The sequence below is a fragment of the Pseudopipra pipra genome, chromosome Z (assembly GCF_036250125.1).
Source record: "Pseudopipra pipra isolate bDixPip1 chromosome Z, bDixPip1.hap1, whole genome shotgun sequence".
Lineage (NCBI taxonomy): Eukaryota > Metazoa > Chordata > Aves > Passeriformes > Pipridae > Pseudopipra > Pseudopipra pipra.
Window position 1 is genome coordinate 11899809 of NC_087581.1, and position 23346 is coordinate 11923154.

Below are 23346 nucleotides of genomic sequence, written 5' to 3' on the forward strand. Positions count from 1 at the left end.
TGTTTTTGCAATAGCTGTCTGTGAAGACTGGAAGAATCTAATGAGAAAAATTCTTGAGGCTGGATTCTGGGAACATATGGAACAATACAGGGAATACTTGCACACTAGCAGAGCTAAGACATCGTCATTTCATCAATTCTGTAAAATGTGACAAGATCCAAAGTACTTTCTGAATGACTGCATCAGCTAAGCAGATCATTGTAGAGGGACTGACTGCAAATCAAACTACATGCAGAAGGCTGTCTTCTTTCAGAAACAGGGGTCTTCAATGCCATCATTAGGTGCTCTACTCCTGCTTTCACTCTGATTCTTTTTTCCATTTTTTGCTAATGGACACCTGTTGGCCTATAACATATTATTTCCATTTAATTCTCAAAGCTAATTGCTGGATCTCCTACATACTGTCCTTCAGACAGGTGTTTGGATTATAAACTTCTGTAAGGCAGATCCATCATTGTCATTATTACTGGAGCAGAGGTACTGAAACCCAGCCTCTTGGTACCATTGCTGGAGGTCCCACCTGAGTTCTGAGCAGTGGAGAAGGAGGAGAGCCACTGTGCACCACCACAAGACCTACAAGACTCAAGCCTTGGGTCTGGGTTCCAGTAAGATGTTGGATAGTCTGGAAAAGCAGGAAAGCTGGCCAGCTAATTGTTCATCCCGGTATCCAGCCACATGTCACAACTCTCTTACTGGTGATGGAGGATAAGAAGGAGAAAACAGAGACACTCAGGTCAGAAATCTCTAATAATTTGTTGAGACTACAGATATAATTAAGGGCCAGCAGTATGTTATGTTGAATGTTAGAGAGTCACAAAGCAGTTCCTGCGTGTGCTACAACTTCTTTCATCCAGATACCCCTGTTGGTGCACATTTTTTCTTTGCTTACAGGTTGTTTCTGAATATATTCTATATCTTCCAGTTCAGACCTTGAGCAATGAATTCAACAAAATGTAAACAATGCTGTTGTTGATGGTGTGGAGAATTTCTCAAAAGATAATTATGGCAAATATACAAGAGCTGGCCTCATTGATAGAAATTGTTTTCCATACTCCTCTTCACCGTTGATAACTTTGCAGAGACGTGGCTGGCACAGGGTAAAATGCTTTTTCCTTATTCCTTTTGTTGCAACGTTGTCTCCAGATGAGTGAACACGTCAAAATGTCGCTGTAACTGAGAATCTCCTTACAGAGTTGCCAGTCTTTCTTAACTGGGTGGAGTTAAGAACTCTGAAAGTCTCTTGGTGTGTACTTTTTCAGACTCACACGGTCAGCTCTCTTTTTTTTTCACACAGATGGGTCTAGGGTGCTGTTACACTGCTGAAGTTTGAAGCAGAACTCTTGTGACATAACACCAGTCCCAGAAATGAGTGGAGGTTTGTAGTGATGACTTATTCTAGAAAGCATCAGTTTGGGCTAAGTCTAGGTGTGCTCTGTCACTTCTATGCACTGCATCAGATGTTTTGCGTTTTGCTTGGGCCTCCCTGATGGCCCATTTTTCCCTTTCACAAGACTTTTTTCCTTTGATTCTCTCTAGAAATTGATCTTCCCAGGTTTGGCTTAATAGACACTACAACAAAGCTAATTCTCTTTACCTAAAAGGCCATCTGTGTATCTCTGTAAGGTACCATTTTTGATCTTGGATAAGTGTAAAGCATAGCATTTCTCTATGAAGGAGGGACATGTCCAATAAGTACAAACACAGATTCCTCGGAGGTTTGTACACTTAGCAAATAAAAAAGCAGTTTAGTGCACCCCAAACCTTCAATTCCTGCTACTGTGAGCACAGATATATGTAGAAAACTAGCAAGGAAAGCATCTGGGTTGGAAAGCTCTTAAATTTTCGTTCCTGGGCTCACCAGACACAGAAGTTCTGTGTATTCCTTCTGTCAGTAGTATCTTTTCCTCTGCAGGAGTCTGTCAAAAACATATATACTAATGATGATCTACAAAGACAAGTAAAAACTACTAGGATACAAAGGGTCTTGGGAGGAAAAAAAAAGTACTATCAAGGAAGGAAAAGGTAAATTACTTCACAGTTTCACACAAATGAATAGCAATTCTAATTCAATTCTAATACTGAAGAAGAAACATGAAAATAAAGAAAACTCAAACCTCAACTTCCGTGGCAGCAGAAGCTTTCAGATCTTATTGTTGTTCTTAATGATCTACCATATCTTGAAGTCCAGTATAAAAGCAAACTAAATTCCTGGCCCCCTGGTTGTGAAAAAAAGCTCACAAATAGATCCTAACTGCATTCTGAAAACTCAAGAGTCGCACAACAAAGAGCACTTGTTTGAAAAAATGTTGGGGTTTATGGTATTCCAGTATTTGGAGAGCATGAGTTGCAGTTTCTGCTGTATCAAATCTAGTAGTAATCTTTCAGCAATATTCATCTTCTGTACTTAACTGAAAAGCTTGAAGGGCTTTAAGTGTATGACAAGTTTTGAAAAGTTTTTTGGACTTTAACACAAACATTTATTTAGATGCTTCAGTTCATCACATTCTCAGAATCAGACTTTGTTATAATTATATACTTAAACAGGATTAATGTTTTATTCGGATAATTGCATCTTTTCCTCCACAGGCATTTATACCACTAGCTCCTTATTGGTGGTTGATTAGAAAAAGTTCAGCATAGTACTAGAAGTACATTATTTGCACCACAAATGCTGATTCTGATTCTGATGCTGATTCTTTCCTCCATAAACAGCTCTCTTATTTTCTCTTTACTTATATGCAAAGCTAAATACTTACTTTATTCTGATATTTCACCACCCACTTCTAACTTACTTCTGAATACTTAGATAATATCAGAGCTTCTCCAATGAATATAGTTTCTTTTCAGAGCTAGAGAGAAAGTAGGATTTGGTCAAGAGTTCACCTAATGAATGGCTATTTCATTAGTGAATACATTCTTGCACTGAAAATCAGCTTTGTGCAGTATTTACAGTTTCAGTAGGCCTTAACTCCCTGAACTCTGAAAACAGAGAACATGTGCTTACTAAGCCTGGCTAACATCTGTCTCCTGGCTAATGAACCTGTGCAAAGGACCCACATCCATTAAGAAAATAAATCTTTCAAATTCAAGATAGGGTGATTAATAGTTTGTTAAAAAGTAAATATGCTACTTTTCTGTTCTGCAGAACATCACAGTCCAGTAATAACAGTGACCTAAAAGCCTCCTCTTCTCTTACATCCATTTAGTTTAAAATCAGCTGGTATTTTCTTTGGTACCTGAGACCTCTCATAGAAATTCATATTCTGAATCCTGCCTGCAAGCAGATGATGCCCAGATGGCAACAGTATAGCATTTGAATTGTGGAAGCCAGAACTCCTATTTCAACTGTACTTAGCACTGTAACATCTTGAAAAAGAGCTTAATAATATTATTAAAAAGCACTGATTGCTACTGTCAGGCATTCCAGAGAAAATCTTAACTTCTTCCACTGCCTCCTACAAGTCTGTAAGGTGAAGAAATACAAAGAAAAAAATGTGCGGCTTTGATGTTGCAAGGCTGACCCGAAGTTCAAGAGGTCACTGAAACAAAAGAGAGAAAAGAAGGAAAACAAAAGCCTGTTCACATGAAACTCCAGTTCCACACTTTCTTAATGAGTTCTCAGAAGAACCTTAACATCATTACTGAATTGTGAAAAAAACCCACCAAATTATAATGACAATTTAAACCATAATAGACTAATTGCAGCTAAAGTAATGACTCCTTAGTATTCATATGGCATATTACCAGAGGACCTTAAATTCACAAATAGAAAGTATTTTTTCCCCTAAACTTCATTTGATTGTTACCCATTAAGTTCTTGGGGGATTTAGGGTGTAATTAAGTTCCGATTTACTGCTATAAAAAAAGAAGGAAAAATGCTATCATGTTATTAATTTATTATCAAGATATTAACTTATGGATTGTAAGTACTGTTTTGTAAATCCTACTAGTTCATAAATTTATGAATGCTTACAAAATTTTTTTTCAAATTATGTGTTCCTTGGATCCCATACTCTTTAAACAGACTTGACTATATGAGATAAATGAAGACTCAGATTGTTTCTAGATTCTTTATCAATACAAGACTCATTTTTGCTGCCACATAAAGCTTTATGTGCAGAATTTCTCTTATCAAATCCAAGTTCGTGTGATTCTTTAAAAATGAGAATCCAGAAGTACTCTATATTGTCAAACTAGTTACTGTTCTGCAGTTTTTAGTACAAATAATGACTTAGAGACATGAAAGAGCTCTGTGCATTTCCTTTTGACATGAATAGATGTAATGTAGTGATATATCTTATTTGTGCCTGAACTGTCAGAGGGACTGAGACTCCACTATATTAGTGCACAAAAGTCAGTACAGTCTTGGGCATAATGTCTTTCAGGATAAACCTCCCCAATCTGAGAAGATGTTATATCAACACTGCTGACTTCACTCTGTTGTGGTGAATAACTGAGCTAATTTTATATCACTATGGGGAGCAGGATAGCAACAGCACCGTGGAGCTCCATTCAAAGTGATTTATATTGCTTCATGTGAATGCAGTTAGCACCCCAACTTGGTGGAAGCTAGAATTATACTTGAAGTGTGAGAGAACAGAAGTCACCGAACAGTGTGTGAGTCCATCAAGAACGTCCCATGGAGGCACACACACTGTTGCAAAACACTACCAACTGAAAAAACACATGGCACATAGGAAGGAATGTAATAAACTAAAAGGATTACCAGAACATGTAAACACACGTGTGCAACACAGATAAAAAGGAAAGCACTAGATCCATGAGCAACTCAGATAAATTCTCTGAAAGATCAATGGATAAAACAGCAACAGCTGAATGAACTGCTAGCTTGAAAGCAAAATGAACACTGAGCACTTCTAAGATGGACACATGCACAAAGCAGTGTTGTCTCAAGACAACACTGTTGTGACAAGATTTCTGAAAAAAAACCCAAAAACAACAAAACACAAAGCAGAGATATTTTGATTGTTAGCAAACCTGATGCAAGAATAGATAGTAGCTACTGCAACAACAAAACCCATGTAGGATTACACTAATAACTAGGATTCTAGTTATTAGTGTAACTTCAGATTACTCAAAAAAATCAAGTCCTGTTGAACATATCTAAAGGCAATATGACATCATTCTTTTCTAGATTACTTTAATATTCCTGAATTAGCAAAGAAGAATGATCTCAAGGTTTTAAAAATTGTGCTAGAACTAAAATTCCAAACAGAAGTCCAAAGGCCAGGTTGTTATCAGATACATTAGTCACACTCAACCATTAGTTCAAATCTTGTGTTGAATCACATCCAACTGGGCAAAGCTTCTTTCCAAATGGTGGCTGCTGCATGATCTCTATAAAATTAACTTAACTACCATCAGATCCTAGTGGACAAACATCCAAATAAGACACTATCACCGCAATAAAGTCTATTATGGGAAGTTGTAGTGAAGAAGCCAAGAAACAGGCTTGCCAATAATAGTGAATCACATTTTGGTGAGAAAGTGATTCTTCCAGTGTAGAGCTGTGACAAGTTACCAACCAGTACAGTCCCGTATCCCAAATCCCTTTTTTTTTTTTTGCACACTCATAGATATTTTTGTCTGTCTTTTTTTAGAGGGGAAACCTTAATTTTCCATTATTTAAATGTTGCACCTCTCTGACGAGAATTGTATCTATTTTTCTAGCAATTCAGTAGAAGTGTCTCTTCAGGCATGTGTTACATACTCAAGATAAAAAGCAAATTATGTTTTACATTAGACTGCATTACTAGCTACTGTTCCCTTATGAATACCTCCAATCTCACATCTGTATTCTCAGGGATGTAACATTATTTTTTCAGTAGCAACTAAAGAGTACCTAAGGAGTGATTTGGCACAGTAAATAGCTTACATGTTTGTCACATGGTGTAGAGCCAGTAAGATAACAGAAGCACTGTACGTTTGTGGAATGTTGTTTAATAAGTGCTGCACATACAAAAACAAGCCTGTGAAAAACTCCAGACACAGTTTGCCAAAACTTAGACCAGCATTTTAGCAGATTAAAAGCTTCCACATGTATTTTAAGAAATTTTTAATGGAGCACTGAGTAATGTCCTTAGCACCATCCAGAAGGCAAAGGTATCTTTAGCCCTTGAGTATTGATAGGATGCAGTACATTTCATGTTTAAAGTAGATATTTTTGGCAATATGTTCAGAATAAGTCAAAATTAATATTTTCATCCTCAGGGAATAGGATTGAAGTCTTATAACTACAAGCATATTTATTTCAGTCTTGTAATATATCCTTTAGTATTTAAACTAATTTGATGTGCTTTGGTTTATCAGCTACCAAATTTTTTTCCTAGTTAAACTGAAATAATTTACCATGTTACATTATGCTTTTTCTTAAGCAAAAGTACTTATTTTTTTCACTCTTTATACAGAAACTAATCAGCTTTATGCCCAACAGAAGAATCCCATTTCCAGGAAAGCTTAGTCGAAGTGTCTGGACATAAAAGGATGTCTTTTTAGAATTGCCCTATGCAGGTAGCAGCAGTGTTTTGTTACCAAAAAAAATTGTGAGCTGCTATTTTCTGTGTCCCTAGGTCTCTGATTCTTGGCTTGAAGACAGTCGGTTCTTTGTACTCTGTTATTACAATGAGGTAACCAAAGAAAGAGAGTCTTGGTTTGAGACTGTCAGCTGTTACTAATCATTGCTCCATGGCTTGCTGTGAATCCCTGCTTTCCTCTCCCTCCTGCTCTGCTTAGCACACATAAAGAAGATAAATTACTCCCTAGTTTCCCTTCAAAAAGCATATTGTTTGTCACATTCCAATACTGTGAGCAAAAGATGGAATAATGTGAAGAGTTAAATGAGTATCTCAACAGCCCCACAGCAGGGTCCTTCTCAGGCAGATGTGAGTTTCAGGAAATGTACTTTCTACTGTTTCTTCAAATGTATCCTGTTATATTGCCAACCTGAACAGCACGTTAACTATACTTCTCAGAACAGTAGAATGTAATCGTGCAGGAGTTTTCATGTAGTAACATAAACATCACTAACATTCAGTAGATGCACCATCCAAGTGTACAATATTTACTTATTTCATTTTACCAGAAAATGTTATACTTTGTTTTCTATAAATGTTTTAGCTTTGAGCTTTCAAGTCTGGGGAGGTTTATCAAATTCTTCGCTGCCCTCACTGACTCACAGCAGCAGAAGAATTTTAAGGGAAGAATCATAGAATGGTTTGGGTTGGAAGGGACTTTTAAAGGTCATCTTTTCCAACCCCCTGCAGTCAGCTGGGACATCTTCAGCTAGATGAGGTTGCTCAGAGCCCCCTTCAGCCTGACCTTGAATATTTCCAGGGAGGGGCAGCCTCTACCTCTCTGGCCAACATGTTCCAATGTTTCAACTCCCTCACTGTAAAAAAGTTCCTCTTCATATTCAGTCTCAATCCACCCTCTTTTACTTTAAAACCACAACCCCTTGTCCTAAATCAGCAGACTCTACTAAAGTCAAGTCTGTCCCTATCTTTCTTACAGGCCTCCTTTAAACACTGGAAGGTGCTATAAGGTCTCTCCAGAGCCTTCTCTTCTTCAGTCTGAAGAACCCCAACTCTCTTAGCTTGTCCTCATAGGGGAGGTGCTCCATCCCCTGATATCTTTGTGGCCTTGTCTGGATGTGCTGTGACAGGTTCACATCTTTCTTGTGCTGAGGACCTCAGAGCTGGATGCAGTGCTCCAGGTGGGGTGTCATGAGGGCAGAGTAGAAGGGGAAAATCATCTCTCTCAGTGTGCTGGTCATGCCTCTTTTACTCGCGCTTGTCCAGCCTCTCACCCACCAATTGTCAGTTTGCATCACCAAATTCTTGTCATCAGATGCTGGATGATGTTTGCTCAGCTACCATTTGAGAATAAAGGCAGCTTAAAGATAAGCAGGAGGAATTAAAGAATGCTAACTTGCTTTAGCAGTGCTCCTGACAAAGAGCAGAGGATGGACTTAACCAATACAGCCAACTTTAAGTAATGACAGACTAATGCCAAAATGTTTGTTTTCTGCCCCAGACACTGTTTCCTTCTGCTTCCCCTGTAAAAGTTCTGGTGTTCACATGACAGAATTTTGAAATGATTGAAAATGAGAAACAGAAGAATTAACCGTACAAAACCCAAAGGTAATAGTTTTTTTGTAGCAAGGATGGGCAGGACTATTAAGCTGTGGGGGCAAGACTAGTCATTTAGGAGCCATTCTTAGCCATTTAATTGGCTCTTTGAATTGCATTACTATATCTCAGCCGTGGGTTTCATTAGTCAGCTTGGCTTATTCACGGTCATGTAATTTTGGATCAAATACAACTGCTAATTTTCCTGTGAGAGATTTGACCATTGTTCTTAATGGAACCAGAAAAAAAATTAATTATCTAAATATTCCTATTCATATAAAGATAAGTTACATTGAGATTTGGGAGCAGCTTGTCTCATCAGTTCATGTAAAAAGGCATACAGAGCTGTATTTCAGACGTGTATTTTGTGTGGCTTCAGGAAGTCATTAGCTGTATTGATTTAATATTAATTAACTTCACCAATTTATATAGTCCTTTGAAAATGTTATTATCTTTTTTTCTTTGTAATTTTACTACTTTACTTCTAGTGCTATTAAAAATAGTGGTCTAGAGTTTGGATTAAATTTGTACCTAATATTGTGAAGGGCACAGTTGTCAAAGCTTAAATTTAACTTTTGTTTTCTGGGATTGCCAAGCACCACACAGGACATGCTCAGCTGCTCTGAGAATAAAACTTTAGAGCTTAATCATGCTAATTAATCTTAGGCAATACTTCCACTGTCTTTACCTAACTATTGCTTTTCCTTACAAATTTTCTGTCAGCATATTTTACCGTGACCTTGCACAGTGTTATTCATTTCCACAAATCCTCATCAACATACACAAAAGGGATTGTTCTCACGGTCTCACACTGAGAGTTTACTCATCACACAGTGCTTAGCGGGTGTAGGGGGTGGGAGTAGCCCATTTGAGACTGCTTCATTAGGAGAGTGAAAGACAACCTTAAAGAAACAAAATTAGGGCAACACTCCTGAGTCAACAGTTGCCATTATTGCTGTTCCACCATAGGAGTCCTTAACAAGCAACTGCAATTTCCTAATGAAGAGACCATAAAAAGTAAACAGGGAAATAATTAGGAATAAAAAGATGCTCTGTTCATGATGTCTTGTTTTTAAAGACTTAGTACAAAACATCTAAAGGGAATTTATATAAAAATCTACATTGGCAAGGAAGTGCCATCAATTCATTTCTAATAAGCTGAATAAGAAAAGAATTCATCATCATAGAAATCCTCTCTGTTTTATTTCTGGTAGTCAATATGTATGACTAGGCAAGAATGGACACATTCAGAACTGTTCATCATTATATGCATTTTCATCAATGTAATGCCACAAGTTGGCAGAATTCTGACTTAGAGGTGTTCAGTCCTGTGCCCACAGATGGAACCCTTGCAGCAGTGACTCCTCAGCCAAGTGCGTACACCAGGGTTCTGAACCCACAGTCCCTTCTCTACTGAGCAGGATTACTACTGTCCTGTGAGGAGTAAGGGGGGAATTTGGGCTTGTCCAAAGGAGAAGGAGACTGAGGGGTGACCTCATTGCTCTCTGTAGCTTCCTGAGGAATTTTAAATACAGAATAGTTCAGGGGGAAGGTGCCTACAAAGACCATCCAGTCCAATTGCCTGATCAATTCAGAGCTGATCAAAAATTAAAGTTACTAAGGGCATTGGCCTCTTAAACACTGACAGGCTGGGGTCATCAGCCACCTCTCCAGGAAGCCTGTTTTAGGGAAGGTGTGCAACCACCCTCTCTGGAAAGAAATGTTTCTAAAGATGCAGACTGGACCTCCTCTGGTACAGTTTCAACTGTTTCTACTTGCCCTGTCACTGGATACTAGGGAGAAGAAATCAGCATTTCTCTTCCCCCTTCCCCCTGAACTATTCTGTATTTAAAATTTTCATCATTCATTGCATCAGAAGTAATTTTAAGGAAACCAAAAGTTAAAAACATTGTGGGCAAAATGTTAGATTCTGTTACAAACACAAGAATTTTAGTGCAGGAAGGCAAAAAACACATCAGCTACTTAGTTTTTCTAAAAGTTTTTAAAGGGCAACAAAAATATTTCAGAAACAGGGAAATATGAAAATGAAATACGAAAAATGGTGGCTGAGCATTTCAGCTGTTTTCAATCTGAAATTGTACACATGCACATCTTACACATATGTAAGATATCCACACCCCTTCCCCCAGTGACAGTCTTGTTTGCTCCGAGAAATAAAAAAATCTTGGAAGGTACTAGGATCAATCCTAAGTAGTGACTGTTTTTCTAGGACAAGCAAAAGAAAATGAATTTTGCTACTTTCCCAGTCCTTCAGTGGGATACTATTTACTTTGGATCCTATCTAAAAACTGCTAGTTATGGGCTCTCATCTGTCAAACTATGTTAGTTAGTGATTGATGTTTTGGCCAAATATAAGCCCAAGAATGCTTTGCTGAATAGGAGTTTACACACAGAAATAGAGCCTCAGTCATACCAGCTGCTGACCAGTTACTGTTGTGGTAAATAAGCCCGTTAGATCTAATTGTGTAAATATGTATACTCCTTTTTTTTTTTTTTTTTTTTTTTAGAAAATAACACACTCAGAAACTCTTAACTACTGCAGCAGCAAAAGTAAGCATGTGAATAAACTCAAATCTCAGACTGAAATAGCTCCTGGCTTGAGGAGGTTGGACTGTTCTGCAAAAAAATCAGTTGACGTAGTGCTGATCAATGGGAGAAAGTATTCTGAAGTTGCAGGACTTTTAGGGTAGGTTCTGCATTTCAGCTTTTAAAACAACTCCTTTGAATTTATTCTTGAGCAAGCCAATTCAAAGATGTTATTGGCTTAATTTTTATCTAAAGAAAACATACTCAGTATATTTTGCCTTTGATCTTTCTGAGGAGTACAGTACCATCCCTTTGCGTTAGTGCGGTCTAGTATAATCCAAGATCACACATAGGTGACGTGCAGCATGCATCCAAAGTAAGGAAAGTTAAAAACAATAGCAGCAATACTGGATTGGTAAAACTAGTCATAATTGCTATTCATGAAGGTTCATAGAATAATTAATTCATACTAATTTTCAGAACTGTGATCAAGTCAGGTGAGCAATCAGAACTACCAGATTAACAATTCAGAATTTTTAACATTGCCTTCACTAGATTTTTTCTCCTTTTCCCTGCATCCTTTCTCTCTCTTTCTCCTTCTTTTAAAATTACATACTTATTTTCTCCTCGCCTTTTCTACCTCCTAAAGTATTTTCATTTCTTCTCTAACGTCTTTGTTAGAGAACAAAGTAGTGCTTTGCTTTGTGCCCTGACACGCTGGAAAACTCCTTGTCATGTCTTTATTTCATCCACAGTGTTACCTCTCAAGAGCGGGAAAGAGCAGATGAAGGGAGAGGACAGGGATGAGGGCTTCCGTTTGTTTGCAGTTTTACAGACTTATGCCTGCCCCCTTCTTTCTTTTCTTCCCTTCCTTCCTCCCTGCCTCCCCCCCTCCCCATCCACACTTAAAAAATCATTCCCATTCATGTTGTGTGAGCGCACACGCTGGGAGAAATTACGGGGGCTCTGCTCCAGATCACCTTGACAACTTCAAGGCATCCCTGTGCGTGGGGACCGGTGGCACAGCAAAGTTTCCCAGGCCCCCTGGGGAAGGGGAGGGGAGAGGAAGAGAGGAGGCAGAGGTGCTGGAGCCAGCAGCGTGTGGAGGAGAGGGCAGCGAGCGAGCGGGATGAAAGGGGCACATACATCTCCCGCGGGACAATGGGAGTTTTGCTGGCTGACTGTGAAAAGACACACTGAGGATACAATGCTCTGTGACACATGAAAGCTTTGGGGACCCTTCCAGAGTCCTATTCAGTTCTAAGGAATCTTGTCAACATCTTAAAATGCAAAGAAAACAACCCATTTCATTTTTTTGTGTTTTAAAAACAAATTTAAAAGTATTTTTTAGATAATTCTTTTTCTTTTTTTTTCTTCTTTTTTTTAATATGCTGGAGTCTTTTGCAGTTCCCTGAGTTCCCATTAACTGCAGTGGGAGGGAAGGCTGCCCAGCAGCCCCCCAGTAAGGGCTCTCAGAGGTGGGCATTTGCTTCTTCCTCATACACCTTTTGTTCATACTTAGACCTGTTGTCCCTCTGCTTTGAATGCTCTCTGCTATACATGCCATGAGCAGTTACAGCTCAAGAGGAGAGGAATTGCTGTTCCTTATGTTCAAGCTGAGAAATAATTTCTATGATAGCAAAAGCAGGAGTGAGACTGAGCAACCTAAAATAAGAAGCCATGTAGTCACAGCCAGAGTCCACAACAGGAAACCAGGCTGGAAAGCAGCTTACAAAGACCAGAGCATGACTCTTGCTCCCTGACACATCACTTGCACGTGGTTCACCACTCAGTCCCAGAATCAGTCCAAGGCAGAAAGAGGATCACAAGCTCTAATCCTTCAACACAGCAATCTTTATTGGCAAGATATGCCCTACACTGACCCCTAAGGATTTTTGGGGTATAGGAGACTCAACCTAGTATCAAGTGTGGAGTAAAAAAGAAAAAAGATAAGGCTCGGTGTGCTTGTGAATCCTCTAAGACTGACAGTGCTCAGCCTCTGGTCCTTAATCAATTATCTGTCAAGGGCAGAATACTGGGAACTGACTGATTCAACATCTGTGCGTTTCCAAACATTCCTTCCAAACTGTGTACGTTAACCTTCCATGCTCAGGATGTTTAAAACAAGTTTAAAACTGGTCTGAGCTGAAATGAAAAAATACATAAGCCAATGTTGCTACTTTAGAAAAAGCAAATAAGAACACAAAAAAAGCAATTACAATATATGAAGATGAAACTGACTGGACTAGTATGCAAACAGTATTTTTTCATTTTGCAAATTACATTTCATTTTAATTTTGACTCTTAAAAAAAATCTGTAACAAATGGTGTCTGAGGTAAATATTGTGCAATTCAGTAGCAGATCTGAAGTTCTCAAAAAATTAGTAATTTTATTTTTTGCACTGCTTAATAATATTTGCACTATTTTATATTTACATTATTTTGAGGACTCTAAAAAACACCCTGATCTTCCATCCACCAACAAGAGGGCTACAGGACTTACTTCCTGTTTGTAAAGATAAGAAAACTAGTAATTACTTGCTAGTATTTACCATTTTCCTCACAGAATTTCAAAACAGATACATTAACTTAACATGAACATTATTATCCGGTTTTACGGATGGAAAAGCTGAGCAGAGAAATGAAGGATCAAGTGATTCAAATGTTGGATGCCCATTTTCCGTTTCTTACTGTACCAGTAACACTGTACCAGTGTTACCAGTACACCAGTAACTGTACTTTGTTCTTCCACTGCAATGGCACACATAAACCAAGCAATTTGGGGTGTGAACCCAGTGACCTCCCTTTGCAATTCCTTTTGAGGGTACAGATCTTACTGACTCTCATGGTTTCTGCCAATAGGGCAGGCAAATACTAGCTGAAATGAAAGGGTAAGTATGAAGCACGTGATTGTTTTATACTTTGAAGATTCAGCCAGAGCCTGGAACACAGTCTTGGTCTAAGTTACATGAGTGACTAGAGTGCTTTCACTGTTACTCCAGTAACGTGTGTTTCCTCCTTTAGAAGACAGACAGTATGGTATATCTGCAATTGTTTGAGAAAACATTTAGTTTTGCCAGGTCATGATTCTAGTTTTATATTTTTGTATTATTTATATTCCTGCAGTCCTCTTGATATATTTTAAATGCTTTCTCCTCTGAGACAGACACCCAGAGCAGAAGGTGGCCAGTTTTCACTGTATTTTATATGTTCAAAGATGGCATCTACGTATATGTATGGGCAGTCCACGGAAGTATGGGTTAGGCAGTTCCATAGAGTAGGAGATAATAAAGCCAAGAGATCCATTTTGGACCTCTTTTTTCATTCTGCACTTTGAAAGCTTGATTCCAACAAGAAGTATCAGAACTGCTTTGAGACAGATGGCACATCCCTCCAGATGACGTATGGGGAAGTAGCTGACTACTGGAAATTTTAAGGAGAAGGAGCAATGGGGCATTTCAAGAAGAAGAATACTAAGAAGAAGAATACTAACTGCATCTGATGGAAAGAGAAAGAGAACAGAAAGCTGTAACTCTTGTAATAAAAAATTATGTAACAACAGGCATTAGGGGTGGGATGGGAAGACAGTGGCTATATGAGCTGCAGTTGAGAGAGACAGCTTGCCATGGGTAGCTTTAAATGTACTGGTCATCAAAACTCTTCCCACAAAACAGTTTTCATCGTGCTTAATTTGTACTCTTTGCTCACGGCTGTGTCCGGTGAATCTCACTGTGCTTAAATTTACTAGGAATTGCTGCCCTGGATAGTAAAGCATCAGGCAAGATGGGAGTCCGAGCAGTAGTCTACTACATGAGCACTACGATCATTGCTGTACTGATTGGTATAATCATTGTGGTCATCATCCACCCTGGGAAAGGTACGAAAGAAAACATGCACAGAGAAGGCAAAATTGTGCAAGTGACAGCAGCAGATGCCTTTCTTGATTTAATCAGGTATGCCTATGATATTGCACATTTTCTGTACCAATAGCAATGACAGTAATATTTAGATTCACAGAGAACAAAAGTAGAGCATTTTAGATAGTGACTGCATAAAGTTGCCAAATTTCTTTCAGCTGTGTGATACCAATATCTCCATTTTTAATATCTCCCTTTTTAACCCATGACAACTCTACAATGCCACAAAATAGATTTAATTCCAAATCAAACTGTTGCAGGGGAAGAAGCTGCTTTTAATATTCAAAGAAATATTCTTTCTTTCATGCGCAAAAGAAAGACTTCTGTTCTGCTATCTGCATGGGTCTTTTTTCCTCCTTCCGTAGCACAATCCCTATTACCAAATTCCTCCGCTTTTCTTTACTTCCAGCTTTCGACATTTTTCTCACTTCACTTGAATCCCTGATCTAGTTATTAATTTTAATTTTGAATTGTAGCTGCCAATCTGGGTGCATCTAATCAACTTGTTAAATTGTATGAATGGGAAACAAGTTCCAGGAACAGGCAAGTAACATGCTTGAAATAGAGGGGCACAGATGTAAAATCATGTTTTCTCCTTGCTCAGAGACTCTGCAATACCTCTTTTATAGACCTAATATGTCACAGGGAGGAGGGAAGCTGAGGTTTTGAACTCGGGAGCTTTTCCACAGGTAAAGCCACCAAAATTTTGTGTTCCACTAACCCATTTGGAGAAGCCAGAGACATGGAGAAAGGCCTCCAAGAGTCATGCTGCCAGGAAGGGGGACTTTAGAAAGACCCATGAAGAGGTTTGCACTCAGATTTCTCAAGATTTATTCAGTTAGGCTGCTTCTAATTGCCTCAGAAATGCACCATTCTGGAAAGTAAAGAAACAAACTCCCATCTGTAAAAAATGTACGCACACATATGTAATTATATGTGTATGTTTTGTTATTATGGAATACTCAAACTTGAGAGAGATTTATTTTTTAATCGCAGCAAGACTAAACAGAATGATAAATGTCATGAAGTACTAGGCTACATGACTGCAAAAACTGAGAACTAGAAATGCATTAAATATTATTAAATTATTTATTACCATGGATTCATAAAGCATTAATAAATATGAAATTAAAAGTCATCACTGTCCCACAGAGCTTTGTACATTTGGTAGTTTAGCTAATATACTGCTCCATAACCAGACCTGCTATACAATACTGGATACAGAGATTCCAGTTGCCAGGATCTATTCAATCCTGCTGCATTTTGTCCTGATAAAGCTAGCCAGGCCAATGCTATATACAAAGCTCTACCCATCGTATACAATAATTATATATTTGCCTAAGGATTCCTTCAAAAATTAGCTGGTCAATTCTTTAATTCATTTATTAGCTGCACCCTTACTTAAAATATTACTGGAGTATTATCACTTCTCATGTTATTTTGTTTCTTTTTCACAGAAATATGTTCCCTCCAAATCTGGTGGAAGCTTGCTTTAAACAGGTAAAAATGTGTTGTTATTTCCAAAGAAAACACAACAAAGTAAGAAACTGAAATGTAATAGGATTTGTTTTAGGAATATCACATACTTGTACTTAGAGCAGAAACACAACTTATGTATGCTGTCAGCTGTCAAAAAAGCCCCAAACTAAATCAACCAAATCTGTGCTTTGTTTTTAGTCATATTGAGACAATAGTACTTGCTATGAGAAGTGAAGAAAACACACCTGGCTTGACAAATCAGAAAATAGGTTTTTTCAAAATGTCAAATTTTTAAGTCTGCAGAAGGGTTCACTAAAGTCAGTACAGAATTTGCTTTTCAAAAACAGTGTTATGTTAAACTGGGAGATACTGAGATATGCACCATCTGCACAAAGACTGGAAGACGTTCAAGAATGTCATGTAAGGAACATGCATACATTCAAAACAGAAAGAAACATGTAATGGACATTAAAAACAAAAGCAAATGTGGGGGACTTCCTGTCACCTATGGTGGGAGTTCATAGGAGTGCTTTTTCTATGTTGCTTCCTAAATTCCACCATTATTCTGGCCTTAACCTTAGCTCTTCTACAAAGAAAATAGTAGTAACCAGCTACATTCTTTTTTTTTAAAGGTCAACATTATATATTTAGTGAAACCTGTAATGTGTGTTTCTATATTCTAATTGCTTCATATTGACCTCCCAGACAACCTTGAACTGTTATTCGCCAGTTACTGCTGTAACAATAAAGAAAAGCTGAAATGTGGAGGTCAGGAAGTAAGAGGATAAAGTAGATACTTTCCAAAGTCCAGCTGAGTTACATCTTGCAGAAGAATTGAAAAGAAATTGTAACATTATCTTTGGCTATATAAACAGAAATCAATAAAAAGCAGTGAATGCCTGCATTAAAGATTTCTAGATTAAAGATTAAAGATAAACCAGACCCAAGTCCAAAACTAATAAATGCTATGCCTCTGTCTTCAGCCAGGATGTTGATGGCCTCAGCAGAGTGATGCAGAAGAACAGTATGGAGATACAAAAGTTTATATTTAAACTAGAAAAGAAATTCAAATAATTTAATGTAATAAAGTACAGGAATGATATGATCTGTATCTCAAAACAGTGAAATAATTAGGGCATTAAGTTACAGCTCTAGCAGCAACTATTTTTCGTAAATCTCTCAAGTTGGGAAGTTATTATCTATAGCTCTTGAAAGCAACCAAAGTGTCTTTCAGATTTCAGTTTCGGAAGGATTTGGGAATTGATTTAAGCAGATAACAAGCCATTAGCTTGATCTCAGTTATGCTGAAGGATATAAAAAAAAGAAACCAACAAAAAAACCAACAACAACAAAACAAAACAGAACAAAACAAAAAAAAACCAGAAAAACCCCCAACCAACAAAAAAACCCCACTGATATCCGAAACAGAGATTGTACCATCTTTTTTCCATAATATTACTCATTTCTCTTTTCTTTTCTTTGTTTTGATTTGGTTTTGGTTTTCACTTAGGTTTTTTTTGCTTGGTTGGTTGGCTTTTTGGTTGGTTTTTTTTTGTTGATTGTGGTTTTCTCTTTTACCTTTTTTGTTTTGGTTTGGTTTTTTGTTCTTCTGTGGCAGAGAAAGGTAATGTATCACATTTCTTCAGACTTCTGACAAAAGTTTTTGATATGAGGAAAGTGAAATAGTTGAGTAGGGGATGAGAGTATTGTAAGAATTGTAAAATTTGTGGAGATAGCAATGGAAGTTGCTGGAAGACTGGGCATACTTCAGTTGATATTTTTGTGAATGACATTGCCATAAGATGCACACAATTAAATTTACAGATGACAAGAAAGTCCAAGCACTTTGTATTGAGATATGTGACAAATGCCACGAAAGGTGGCATTTCACTGGCACACTGCAATACTGTGGAGTCAAAGCAACAAAATGAGTCAGCTGTTGCAGACATTGGCATGTTTGATTACCTCCTTGTAGCTCTCCATCACATGTGAAATAAACATTTAGAAATTAACAGTAATTTCTACTTCGACATAGCAAGTTACCGTCAAAAAGACAAAAAAGAAAAAAAGTTAATCCTCCTCTAATTCAGCTGTAGGATATATTAGGTGACAGAACACCAAGACAGAAACTAAAGCTGGAGTAATGTGACCATCTAGAATACTGAATATCTTCAGCTTTTTCATTCATAGATTGAATTAACACAATGGAGAGAGGAGTTATTATTATATTATTTTATTGGGATTATTGAAAGAACAGAACGTATAAAGCAAAGAGGATACTGATTTAGAAACTATTCAAGTACAAAACCAAACTGGCAACAGAGCTGAGTAAGATAAAGAAAAATGTTTATGCAAAAAGAAAGAGAAATCTGTGTTACTGAATTTAGAGCAGGAATTGGTAAGGTTTTTAACCTTCCGTTACTTAAAGGTGAGTTCCTGGAAAAGTCTTCAATTAGGAGTCATAGGAGCTCTTCAACAGTTTTACCACACAGCTTAAAAAAATTCTTTTCATAAAGTATCCTACAGCAACAGGAAACTTGACTCGGTGACTAGCAGTTCTAAATCTATGTTCTTAATTAAAGATGTCCTGCAGATTCTGTTTACATTAAGTATATTGTATTTCTCATGTGCTTTACAGCTTAAGGAGATTTCTAAAAAGTAGTTTGAAAACCAGGATATGTTTAGTGAAAGTTTTTACTGACATTCAGCAACAGCTACACTTACTGAAATATCAGGATTTTAAATCTGTCATACTGATACTTTTATGTATTTGAATTCAGTACCAAATCCTACATTTTTAGGTAAAAGTTATTTTGTTATAGCAGATTTGTTAAACTAAAAAAGTAGTTTACAAGTACGTGTAAGATTGCTAGGTATCCAGATGATTTTGTACATCTGACCCCATAACTTTCTTTTCAAAAGTTTCCATCCACTTTTTCATATTTTTCTCAGAAGACTTATGAAGAAGGATGATCCATCTGGCACTAATCTGGTTCTATAACCAGATGTTGGCTGGCCCAAACACAAAACACACTGTACATATACACTCACAGTTGTCCACAGTCAAAGGTGTAATACTGATCCACAGCTTCACACACCTGGAAACCATGTCTGGAATATGCACTCAGAATTCAAATCATCTTTTGGTAGATCAGATGTGCACATTCTGTCTTACAACATTCTTAGGGCAGGTTTATTTCCTGTCAGAGACTTGTACTGGAACCCACTGAAATGTGCAAAATTAAATGGAACTGTGCGGAGAGAGTAACCAAGGTAGAGAGGGCTTCTAGATGGAAAAGCTTTTATAGGATTGCTGCTTGGAGAAGAGTAGTCATTAAGGAAGACTGGGACCTTAGGATATATCTGGGAAAGATCTTCCTAAATTTTCAACTGTTCCTCATCCTTTGGATTCCCTTTCCTGGTTTTACTTTCCTAACAAGCCTGTGAGGCGAAGCTATCTCCCCTTGCTATTTCTTCTTCTCCTTCTCCTTCTTTGAACATTTTCTTTCCTGAAGATTTTTCACTTTTTCCAGTCACCAGGGATTTCACATGACTGCCATGACTTTTCAAACATGATAGAGAGTGGTTTGGCAACACCAGCCAGTTCCCTCCAAACCCTGGAATGAATGTTGTGAGATCCCATAGGCTCCCGTTCAGTTTCATCAGGTGGTTTCAAAACTTCTCTTTGCTTACACTGGGAGGAACTTTGCTCCTCCAAATTCCACCTGGAGATTCAGGCACTTGAGAGATGTGGGAAGCCAGATGGCCAAACAGTGAAGACTAAGGCAAAGAACTCTTTGAGTAACAAAGCTTTCTCAGGCTGATTGTTAAACAGCAGCTTTGTTAATCCAAACAGCACACTTCCTGATGCTGCTTATTTCCATGTGATGTGTTGTGATCTTCACTATGCACTGATCATGCAAGGATTTTGTGATTTTTATCAGTAACAGGAGAATATAGTTAGATTGACTGCAGGTAAGTATTCCACACTTACCTGAAACTAGACTACTTTGGTCAAAGTTTCCTCTGTGCCCCTGCATTCACCCCCAGTTTAAGGATATCTAAAGAAATCTTTGGATTTATCTTTCAGCTCTGTCCATTCTTTCTTCATTTCTCTTTCTTTGCTAAATTCAAAAATGCTGTCTAGCTTGGGGCTGAGCAGTGGGCAGAAGTCTGCTTATTAAGCAGATACTGTTTCTTAACTGCTTATTCTTCCTGCTGTGCTCTGGGCTCTATTAAAAGATGAAAGAAAAATGAGTGAACTTGGGATCTAAAGAGAAACAAAGTCTAACAATTTGGAGAGAGTCATTCTATTGTGAATAGGTGGGATTTGATGCCGTCATAAGCTTGAAGAACTTTGCCTGATAACTGCATTTCTTCTGAGCTATTTCTAATTACATATTCCTTCCTGAAATTGCCCTCATCAAGGGTATTGGAAGTATTAATCACACATTCAGAAATGAACACTAAATGATATATGCTGTCTATTCCTCATGATAAGTTTGGCTGATGACTTGTGTCATCAGCTCTTCTGCAGAAAATTTAGAATGTTTTCACACATATCCATATGGAAAGCAAAGAAAAAAATAATTAGGAAGACAGAATACTACTGCCTTCTTTTAATTTCTTTTAATTTTTTAGGGCTGCATTTAAGAAAACTTGTTGCTTTTAAAATCTTATTTCACCAAACATAGCATCATCATACAGATTTAGCACAGACAGTGCTAATTACATTATTTCAAAGTAAATTACTACAGTGATTTATGAGTTTTCAGAACAGCTACCTGTGCAGTTACCTTCACTGCAAATTAACCACTTGAGTGTGCTACTGTCATGTTACAATGTTGCTTCTTCAAAAGTCCCTCGATATATCCAACTCAAATGACTGTGGCTATATTGTATCACTAATGAAAACAACACAATAATCAAAATGTAAACAACTGATTCATTAGATTATGCAATAAAAATGTATTGTCTATTTCTTAATGAGCTAACTTAATTAAAATTAATTTTAAAGTTGTTTGTTAGTTGTTCATTACCACCACGTCTTACAAAAAAAAAGTCCAGAAATGCATTATTTTTTGCAGATAAGGTTGTTCGTAGAGAGGTATTCAAATTAATATGTTCATATAATATTTATCTTGCTCTTCAGTTGTTATATATACATTAAATTAAGGAAAGATCATGAGTATTTTGCGTCTAAAATCTTACCAGGAAAAAATATCTCTGACTGGAGACACGATGCACCAGATATCCTCAGAAATTACAGGACTTCAGTGATGTTGTCTAGCCCATCACATACTATCAGTGTGTGGAGCTCTAGTCTCTCTTCTGACACTCTTAATGAGCAGTTTTATTTTGTCTAATTTCTTCCATTTCTGAATGTTGAAAAGGAACGAGGATCAGCAGAATCACAATGTGACATTAAACTCTCAGTTTGAGCTACATGAACAGCTAATAACTCTGATTCCCACTGAGATCAAGATCTGCTGAATGTAGGAATGTCATAAAAGCTCACAAAATTATCTTTTGCTACCAGCTGCTCTGCAGAGCAGTAATAGTCAACACTGCTATTTCCTCATCTATTTCAAAACATTTTCTGACATCTTGAAGGTGGTCTTTTATCCGGTCATTTACTATAAGCAGTTGGTCTTTCCACCATTTCACATACAGAAAATATGTTTTGTGAAGGTCAAGCAATCTTGTGTTTTGCCTTTATTGTCATTTTAAAAAGCAGTAATAAGAGTAAAGCTCAATCTACACTTTTTTTCTTAGTGGATACCTCCTTTGCGTTTCCTGTATTTGGTTTTCCTTGATTTATTTTCCTTCACCAGCAAACTTCTCATGGCTTTTGATAGACAGGTTTGGGCACAAGAAGACAGACACATCCACATAGTTCTCCTTGAGCTCATTTAGCTATAATGAAAGAAAGACCAGCTCAAGGAAATATTCCAGACCAAATAAAGTTGCTCTGGTTCCTGTTGCTTAGGATACCATTTTGAATCTCACGCTAAATAGATCGTTTCTCCACTTCTCTGGAAAGGGTTCCAGAAAGACTCTTCTCCCTAGCAATATTTCTGAATACTTAAGTCTGATGAATAAGGTGAGTTAACAGATAAGATCTACATCTCTGTGTACCAGTCTAGTAGCTGAAATGGAAAAGGACTTTCCTAAGTGAGGTCCTAAAATCCGTATTATACCTGAAGAGACTTAACTAATAAAGAATTAGAAGCATGTTCCTTCTGTGACAGAATTCCAGAATGAGCACAAAATGTACGAGTGTGCTTGTTACAACCTAAAATTATTTCTAACTTATGTTTCAAAGGTAAGAAACTTCATGTGATTGTGCTTTTTCCCCTGTAAAGCCCAACATTTTCTCAGCCCCCTGCCATAATTGTTGAGCACCATGGCCAATTGCAACATAATTTGGCATGAGGGGAGCAGTTCTCAGGCAAATCAAGACTGTGCTTCCAATGAAGGAAAAGCAGTTTATGACATAGCTGGTGGCTTGTTCCAACAGGCAGCAGCCAATCAGGCACATCCAGCGCTGCTGAACAGCTGCACCACATGTACTTTTGACCTAGTCAAATAGGTAGGAATGAGATTAGGACCTGAGGGTAACAGAGAAGAGTCAGGACCAAAGTAGTTGTGATGTGCTAGGGAAAGTGGGAAATGAGTAGGAAATTTCGTAGGAGATTAGGCTTTAATTCCAGGCTTCATTGTTCCAGACCTCATTAAACAGCTTGCTCTTCTACGTTTGTCTAAACTAGTATGCCTGCAAGTCCAGCATGGTTACACCCTTCAGATATTTGCATTAATAAATCTGCACCTAAGTTTTTTTTTCCTACTGAAAACAGTAATAAAAATACACATATAACACAATTGCCATACCTGTAGATAAAAAGAAAAAGGAGCATGCTAGCCAGTATTTTAATATTCATGACAAGACCAAAGAAAAAACACTTTGTTGAGCACTTATATTACATTTCCATTTACACTCCTAATACCTCTCTGTCACCTAAAGAGGCAATCCCAGCCCTCCTTCCCCAGCTGTGTAGTTCCAGTCTCAGTGATTTTTCCTTCTCTGTGAGAAGTCAGTGAGAGCTGATTCACCTGCATAGCTTTCACCTGAAAAGTGGCCACTTTTTTGCTTAGTAACATTTCTGCCAATTTAAAAAGTAGAATCAGCTCACTAAGACATCAAACAAGAATTATCACAGGTTGGGTGTGAGTGGGTGAGGAAGTGAAACTGGGCT

The 23346-nt window shown here is 37.6% G+C and overlaps 1 protein-coding gene across 1 annotated transcript in view; it reads left to right on the forward strand.

Annotated features, from left to right (window-relative positions):
* Positions 1–23346, forward strand: part of SLC1A3 (solute carrier family 1 member 3) — a 65393-nt gene that overhangs the window by 31303 nt on the left and 10744 nt on the right. The window contains exons 4-5 of the mRNA XM_064641857.1: positions 14443–14647; positions 16069–16111. Of these exons, the coding sequence (XP_064497927.1) occupies positions 14443–14647; positions 16069–16111 (248 nt within the window). The remainder of the gene's footprint in view (positions 1–14442; positions 14648–16068; positions 16112–23346) is intronic.